This window comes from Thalassophryne amazonica, chromosome 17 (assembly GCF_902500255.1).
Source record: "Thalassophryne amazonica chromosome 17, fThaAma1.1, whole genome shotgun sequence".
In the NCBI taxonomy this organism is placed as follows: Eukaryota; Metazoa; Chordata; class Actinopteri; order Batrachoidiformes; family Batrachoididae; genus Thalassophryne; species Thalassophryne amazonica.
The window spans coordinates 33950573-33959487 of NC_047119.1; the positions used below are offsets into that span (position 1 = coordinate 33950573).

The window sequence follows — 8915 nt, forward strand, 5'->3', positions numbered from 1 at the left end:
CTGAATGTTGGGGGTGATCCAGATCCGGATTCTGGATCAGGATTTCAATTTGCATGCTTCACTTTGTCGGATTTTGAGGATGACGTCAAAACTACTTAATGGATGTTCACCAAATTTTCACCACACATTGGTGTTAGGCCTTGGAAGACTCAATTAAACTTTGGGGGCAATCTGGATCCGGGTCCAGATTTCACTTTGTAGAATTTTAAGGATTACGTCAAAACTACTTTACGGATATGACATCATGATGTAAAACCGAGATCAGGAAGACACTATTTTGTTTCAGCTTGTGAATATCAGATTCCAACATCTTGATCAGCCGGACCATTTTGGATCCGCATTCAATTACTGCATTGTGTTGTGGAATCCAGATCACGATGTGCATTGCATCTTTTATTTTGAGTCCTTGTCAACCCTTGGTGGACCTCAGAAATCTCTGATCGCTCTTGTTAAACACTGTATAATTCACTGCATTATGCATTCTCAGTTTTAGGCGTCGACTTTCCAAGATTTACTGGGAATGTTTTGTGCCAATACGTCAGAATGTTTTATTTCAAAGTGAAGAAAAATTTCTTCAGCCTTTTTTTTTTTTTGCAAAGAATCATTTAAGACATGAGTCATACACATTATCTGCTGCATTTCAAAACTCCAAATGATGGACGATGACTCAAACACAATCCTCAAGCATTTTGACTAAGCAGTCCAAAATGAGATGAGGGTAAAGAAATTAATGACTCATTTTCTCTTGAGTGCCATGATGTAAGATGAAAATGTTGGCAAGGAATCATATCTGACACCTTAATGGAAGGAGAAGCAACAGCTTTATAGATACTGCAAAACTGCTTTGGGTCAACATCAAATGAATGCAAAATCAAGTGAATGCTGCCGAGGGAAAAAGTGGTGAAAGCGTTAAGTTTTGTTTTGTTGTTGCATGAATGATCCAAGCTTGTTCTGTTCAGCCAAGATCTAATGTGGTCATCAAAACCTATTACAAAATTTTTTTTAATTTATTTTCAACAGGCAGATAATGTTACATGGAGAAATGGCCCTAATGTACCTTATTAAACAAGATTTTAAAGCGTATGGAACTATCTTCTGCGCGTTATGAGAATGAAAACAATGTAGGGCTGCTAAGCCATACTTACCCACGTAACCAAATAATCTAACCTGTGAGTCATTGCCACGACTAAAAGAAAGGCGCTCTGAAACTTAATTGCCAAACCGCTGCTACCACTGAGTGACATTTGTCATCATCTACCCAATTTGCAGCTGGGAAATGGAGGAGAGAATTAAGGAGCAAACACCAGAACAGACCCTTTTGGGTGTAAATCGGATAACATCGCTGGTGTTATGACGGTCACATATCCCACCTGCTGCTCGGCTGCTTGCAGGCATTAATAAATCAGAGGAAATTGGCCAATATAAGATTTACCATAAAAACAATATTCTGTTTGTTTAAATTAAAAAAAATAAAATAATGAGCGCAATAACACTTATGGTCTCTAAATAGAAATGGAGATTTTCTAACAGAAGCTAACATCCCTGCCTTTGACGTAATGCTGTAATTTCAGAAACAAAGGAAAGAAAAAGGACAGGCTGACAAAACACAGGATTGCAATGTAAAAGAGCAGGTTAATGTTGTGAGACCAGTTTCAGGGCCGGTTTCTGGTCCTGATGGGGACAACCTTTATGCTACCACCTTGATGTGTGCATCTGACTCATGTGGGTTCTGAATATGTCACTGAAATGATCTTCACTCACCTGCATTCGTGAATTGTGTAGCATGAACTCTTGCTGCTTTTTAAGGTTTGCATCCATGGATTTAGACAGCAGAAGACCCATGGTGGCGCTATTACTCTTTATCAAAAGACAAAATAAGAGAAGCACACACTGTTATTTTTATTTTATTTAACCTTTATTTATTAAACCTTTATTTAACCAGGAAAGTCCCATTGAGATTACTAATCTCTTTTTCAAGGGAGTCCTGGCCAAGACAGCGGCACAAATCACAACAATTTCAAAACATAAAAGACATTTCATACAATAATACAGCTATTTAAAAGCATTTACAAATCATGGATTTCATTTCCAAGCCTTTGAGCAAAAGTTTAAAATTGCCAATTGGAACCAGTTCCTTTAGTTTCCAGTCTTTCTTAAGATTGTTCCATGTTGTGGGGGCAGAAAACTAAAATGACAGAAAGTCCAAGTAGTTATCACATATTTTTTTTGTAAAAACAGCATATAGTATTACAGATTACTGTAAAACACAATTAACAGCACCATCCCAAAATCTCCTGGCCCAACTTGTTCACTGAGCTGAGTGAAAATTTGCTACATTAACGAAAATGAAATAAACTTAGAAAAAATACAGTTTACAAGATCTTTATTACTTGTGTAAATAAGGTTTATTTCATTGTTTGAAACTGGAAAAAACATCCATGCTTACCAGATTATCAAAGTTACATCTAGAATTCAGATTGCAAATTAAAAATTTAACACTGCAGGTTAAAAAACTTTATTAATCCCTTGGGAAGACTCCCTCAGGGAAATTGAGGTTCCAGCAGCATTGTATAGCAGCACATAGGGTAAGAAGCACACAGAGTATCAAAAGTAGAAGTAGAAAACAATTTGCAAAATATGAATACAAATATAAATACTGCTCACTACTGGTTTAGTGGCTACTACTGTTCCTCTCCTTCCTGTCCCGTCTTCCTGTTACACATCCTCCGCCCGAGTAAGGAGATACTGGGATAGGTCAAAGCACATAAACAGCAACATGTGTGGATGGAACTTGGCATTAACTTTGAATTTCCTTGATTAGTTTAGGCTATGGAATATTTAAATTCAACCACTTTACTGTAGTTCACAGAGATTAAATTAACCAAACATGTATTTTGATGTCATTTTCATATATACTACAAGGTATATACTACAAGGTGTATCACATGTGCTTGAATGTATGTGAGCGCTGACCTTGGGTTGTGCACAGTCAAAACTTTTCCACTTATGCATGTGCACAGTTTAAGGCTTATTGCCTGAAAACACTAATTCTGCTATCCAGGAAAAAAGACAGACATAAATATGAAAACAATCCTTGGTAGAGGTAACAAGAAAATATTTATATTTAAAAATCTGGAACTAGGAATATATGAACAAGCTTATGAAATGATACCACCCAACTTGCCGGCTCTAGGATACTGGTTGCGTGTATTATTACATATATTTAGTAGTAAATCTTTTGCAAGTAAAGACCTGAACTAACAAACTGGTCAGTCTCTGTAATAAAGAGCCCAACAGGGGTTGGGGTCGGTCAGTCAGTCGCTCTGTGTGTGTCTCTCTCTCTCATTTTATTTCTGTAAGTTCAATTGTATTGCCTTGCCCATATTTTCCTTCATACCCATATTTACATGGTTTGCAGCCACTGAGTGAAGTTTCATTGAAATCTACCAAAAGGTTCAGGAGGAGTTTCACTTAGAAGACCCCTGGACAGACAGGGTGATTAATATATGCCCCCAAATTTTGGTTTGCAGGGAAAACAGCATGTTATTTTGTTCAACTGATGCTAATTAATCTAACTGTTTAAGTCACAGTGGAACATCCCAATGTTCATTACACATTCAGGGGTACATATTCAACAAATGGTCACTGTTACACATTCCAATCTAACAAATGTTGCTATACATGCTAACCTCAGTAAACCATTAAGTTAAAGTTGTTGACAGCTTTGGAGAGGTGACAAATCAGCATCTTAAGCCTGGCAGATATGTCTAATACTTTATATTGCAAAGTAGATATTCTTCCGTGACTAGAAGAGGACTTACTTTGGCTATTTGCCTGAAACATACTGTGACAGGAGCACGAGAATGACGCCGGGGGTCTGGGGGCTGTTATGGTTAGGGTTAGAAATAGCAAAATAAAAAAATTACATCACGAAAATATTAAAACCCAGTGACCCGCTAACATGGGTCATGTGATGATGCCATCGCACTTGACCAATCACAGTGTTCCAGACCAGTCACAGCTTGTTCCGGTGTCAGGGACTCAGCACTGTCCTAGACTGAGCACCCCTGCCTTCAGTGCACATGTGTCATGTCGAACGTCATGGTGGAGCACTTAATAGGTAATTGCCTCGTTTCTGCTCAAAACTGACTTTAGAATGATTTAAGAGGTTTGATGTTGTCATCTGATGGTTAATAATCACATTATTCCATTTGATCGCTTTGGGTAAGAGAGTCAGACTCAGAGAGAGAGCCTCAGACGTGCTGCTGTCACACTACGATCACTCCCCCGTCTTTTATGCGGAAATCATTATTGTACAAAAGCTACAGATACCTGCCGCTGAGATAGATGGTGATTGGAGGGTAGTTTTAGGCAGAAATAAGGCAATAATTGGTGAATCGCTGCTGACGCTCCGAAATGAACCGTGCACAGCGAAGGCAGGGGGAGCACTGAGCGCCTCACACCGGACAAACAGTCAAAGTAAGTCATCTTCCGGTCACTGAAGAATATCCACTGCCTTTATGTTGTACTCTATTGGTAAATGAGATGGAAAATAATAATAGAATAAATTGCAGTTCAGCAGCCTTCAGAGGACAGCTTCAAGATTTATCATTTGAACACATAAGCTGATGGAACAACATTCTAAACGAAACCTGGCCATTGTATATCTTTTGTAGAACTGCAGTAGGACACTTAATTGCAGTGTACAGGTGTGCCTGTTTTTCTGTCATGGGGTAGGTTACTATCAGGACGCTAACACACATATTTAGCACTGCTAACAATAGCGCTTATATATAAAGACTGCAGTTAGCTTGACTTTGTGTTCACTGCAGTTCAGGTGACTTTCCAGTGGTAAAACAGCTTGTTAAAGTCAACACGCACAATTCATGTGAAATTAAGGTAAAGCAAAATAACGCTAAAATTGGCAGACATACCTACTGTAACTTTTAGAGAGTAAGTGATGAACTAAATGAGAAGAAAGAAAGAAAGAAAAACTCAAGGACAAACTGAAAGTGGTTAGCTAAAAACTGACCAGACCGGTTACTGATAACGTCAGGACTCCCATAATGCTTCACTCTATTCACGCTGTTGTGGGGCGGAGTCAGAGCGGAGTCTCTTTTATACGGAAGCCGATCAAACCATACCAACAGGTCCGGTAAATGTCCAACAGATTTTAAAGTCTGTGGCCAAAAGCCATACTATAACAACGCTGATATGCACCTTTGATTTTTGACTTAATAATCTTTTTTTTTTTAAACACAAATAATAATACAAGGTCTAGTCCTGGTAGCTGAGCAATGGCGCCCTCTGTTGGTGTTGAGCTATACAGTCAATGGTGTTGAAATTCATTTTAAGGTAGAAATTCCTGAGGGGAATTTGACAATGAAGTTATGTATTATGCAATGAGAAAACATCCATGGGTGTTGGAACTTATTTCAGGGACAAGCAATGTCATTCCACTCTAAAAAAAACAAAACAAAAAACCCAAACAAACAAACAACAACAACAACAAAAACAAATAAAGGCAAACCAACAAATGTGTAAATACACATGCAGACTGCAGTCTTTTAATATTTAAGTCATAATTTGATATTTGGTATGTGGCTGTTCTGCCACAGCCCACAGTAGTTTCAAAACAGTGTTTTAACTTAGCCTTGCAGTACAGAAGAAACATTTGGTTATTATACACACTCACCTATTTGACCCATCATTTAATTCCAGATTACTTTGTTGGAGTATATTTTATCCCATATTTGGTGACTGAGTATCATATTTCTCCTGGCCATTGCTAGCTTAGTTGTTAGCTCACGTGTGGCGCAGGTCTAAGAAAAAGCAGCATGTGGTTCCTCCTTTTGCATTCTGAGAAACCAACATTTCTCAACATTGCACCTAGTGACTCAAAACTTCACACGTTCTTGAGAAATGCTGGTTTCTCAGAATGCAAAGATGGAAAACCATGTTCTACTTTTCCTCGGTCAGGCTCAAAACTTCTCAATCGCCCCTCGTATTACACAGACTAAACACAGTTGCTTTTAGCATTCAGTTTGTCCTTGTTATGCCAATTTGTTTTTGAGTTATTTTCTACACATATGGGCTAACTTATGAACTGACTCTACATTGTTGCTGTACATGTTAGTCTGTTACCAGCGTAGGGAAAAACACAACAAAAATCAAATACACTAGTTTGTACAAGTATTTTGACTTTTCTTAAATTTCTTGCTCATTCCTTATGTTGTGCACTTCAATAAATGCATTTTTTTTCCGAATTTCATCACATATTTAAGTTTTTAAATATTACAATATAGATATCAAAATGTAATATGAAAATATTTGGATTTGTCCTTGAATCTTCTATTCAACAATTGGTTGTTTAAAAATGTAAAATCGCTGTTGTTTGAGTATTCCATTTTCTTGCTTGAAGGTGGGTTTTGCTAAAATATGTGCACTAATTGTTTTGGTAGCATCATGTTTCATAACGCCTTTTGAAAATGGAAGTGCCCAGTATGCTTTTTGATCGAACATGATGCTTTCAATGTGCATTGAAGCTGAAAGCTGTCGTTTGATCGGAATTAACACAGCTTCTGTGAAACCATATTTCACCTCCTTGACACATTAAGGGTTTTTTCTTTAAGGATGAATGTATAAACCACACAGGAATGCACTTCAAACTATTTAAACTTTATAATTGATGTAAACCACATTGTACAGTAAAATACAGTAAAAACACAGAAGTTGTCTTTACTCTTGTTGTGAGTCAGCAGTTCTCACCACTAAACCATCATGCTAACTATCACCTAAATTATATTACATTAAATTTATAAAACTTACTTACCTACACAGTAAAATCACCAGAAAAACACCGACAGTGAACATATGGTTCCACTCTGACCAGAGTACGACCATATGTACACTCCAGTGTTAATTTAACACTATCAGTGTTAGTTTGACACTGGTGAGTTTACTGTATACTCACTGAATTGCCAATTTTAGCATTAAATATTTGTGTGTATTTATCTCCAAATTGATATTAAGTAAAATGGGTATCGTCAATCAATAAATCAAAGGCAGTATTACTAGGAAACACTTCACAATAAACATGCATTAACTAAGATTTAACCGTATTTAGTAATAATTTATTAAGGGTGTTTGTGTCAACTAAATTATACATTATTCAGTACAGTTTAAAAGACACTGGACTACATGAAAAATGATTATTAAACAGTTAACTCTGGACATTGGAGGTGAACATTATTATATGTGGCACGTGCAGGTCAATACCGGCAGGCTTTGCGGTGCCAGATCCATCTCGAGGTTCCCTTGTATACACTCAAATTGTTTTGGATTCTGTTTTGCTGCTATCAGAATATGTAAATTGCGGTCAGAAGGTGCTCAGACTGCACAAGGACCGCCGTCGGATAGGTGTCCCATGTCTATGGCACCAGGAGGATTTTGAACATGTGCATCAAACTTGGGGCCGCTGGCCAATTTTGACCAACTGTGTGTACTCTGGCAGATGGCTGTCGGAACGTTTTTGGACTGCAACTGGACACTTTTCAGATATGGGTCGAACTGTCATTCTGATGCCAATCGGCCTCATTCCGGCTATGTGTGACAGGAATATAAGCAACATGATCTTACAAACATTTGTACCAGTTTATCTGGGAGAGCCAGTTTACCCATTTAGTTTTCCCTCAGGAGGGACAAAATCAGTGACTTTCCAAGAGGTTTCCAGATGCAATGTAAAATAATAATGACTGAAAGATTTGGCAGTCACAGACTCTATAAAGGAAAGAACTGTAGTAAGATCTGCCATGATAAAATGGAAAATATTCCAACCTTATATTGAGCCAAGATACATTTGGAGTTGTAAAATGTGATGGGAGTTGTTCATGCTGTCAGTGGTTCCACCTTGTTTCCAGTTGGCATTTATCTCATCTGGAGCTTCCATCTTATAATTTGGAATTTCTTCTATTCATGTGTGAGTGTACTTTACCAGCTGGTTTGCTGCCAGTGCAAAAGAGCCAATAAGCCCAACAAACAAACAAACATGAGTTTTGTTGTCGTTGTTAATGCTGTTGTGTACACTTGAATACTGAAACCTCACATCTCTCAGACAACTCACCGATTTTATTTGATTGATTGATATTAATTTTGCTGTTTATTACTTTAGCATAGTTGTACTTAATATATTAAAACATGCTTTAATGTCATAATTTTTTTTTAACTTTGTTTAAATTGTACAGTAATTTCTATTTTTTGTCTTGAAATTTTATGATTTTTTGCTGTTATGTTATCGCTGTTATGTATTTTATTATCTCTGCATGCTTATAGCATACAGAAAAAACTACAAAGTGCCTCAATAAATAAATAAACTAAAATTATAACAGTATGAAAAAAATAATGAAACTTTGAAAACTATCTGTTGTTTATATAGAGGTATACAAACGTTTGTCCGCCCTTACACTTTTACACATTTTAACTACTTTATGACAGAAAAAAAATAAAAAATACAAACAAAATTTAAAAATTCAGGCTTCTCTATATTAAGATTTCTAAAATTATGCCTTTTCAACTCACAGTGAAAACAAATCTGTGATATGATTTAAATTAAACTAATAATAAAATCTGTTAATATAACAGAACACAACTAAATAATCACATTCACAGCCAGTTTTCTTTACAAATCCAGTGGGCGGATATATAATATTTCAAGTCCCAGTATATTTATGTTGATTATTAAGACATTCAAACAGTGTAGTACTGTACAGTAAATCTGTTTGTGGATGTCCAAAAGTGAGGGCAATAAGGAGACAACTTTGGGAAGCCACCGAGCCAGTGCTGACTGAGCCATAGACTTCTGTGCTTATTAGTATATAAATATTAATAAAGCTCTTGATGACAGTTTCAACAGATAT

At 36.8% G+C, this 8915-nt stretch overlaps 1 protein-coding gene and 1 long non-coding RNA gene across 5 annotated transcripts in view; one reads left to right on the forward strand and one right to left on the reverse strand.

Annotated features, from left to right (window-relative positions):
* The window catches only part of plgrkt (plasminogen receptor, C-terminal lysine transmembrane protein), a 32435-nt gene extending 27298 nt beyond the window's left edge, over window positions 1–5137 (reverse strand). For 3 of the 4 annotated variants that reach the window (XM_034192149.1, XM_034192150.1, XM_034192148.1), the window contains exons 1-2: window positions 5033–5137; window positions 1762–1855 (exon numbers count right to left, since the gene is read on the reverse strand). In XM_034192149.1, the coding sequence (XP_034048040.1) occupies window positions 1762–1842 (81 nt within the window). In that variant the 5' untranslated portion in view covers window positions 1843–1855; window positions 5033–5137. Of the gene's footprint in view, window positions 1–1761; window positions 1856–4934; window positions 4954–5032 lie in introns of those variants that run through there. The other variant, XM_034192151.1, reaches the window with a different exon arrangement.
* The window catches only part of LOC117529379, an 883736-nt gene that overhangs the window by 724403 nt on the left and 150418 nt on the right, over window positions 1–8915 (forward strand). The window lies entirely within an intron of this gene.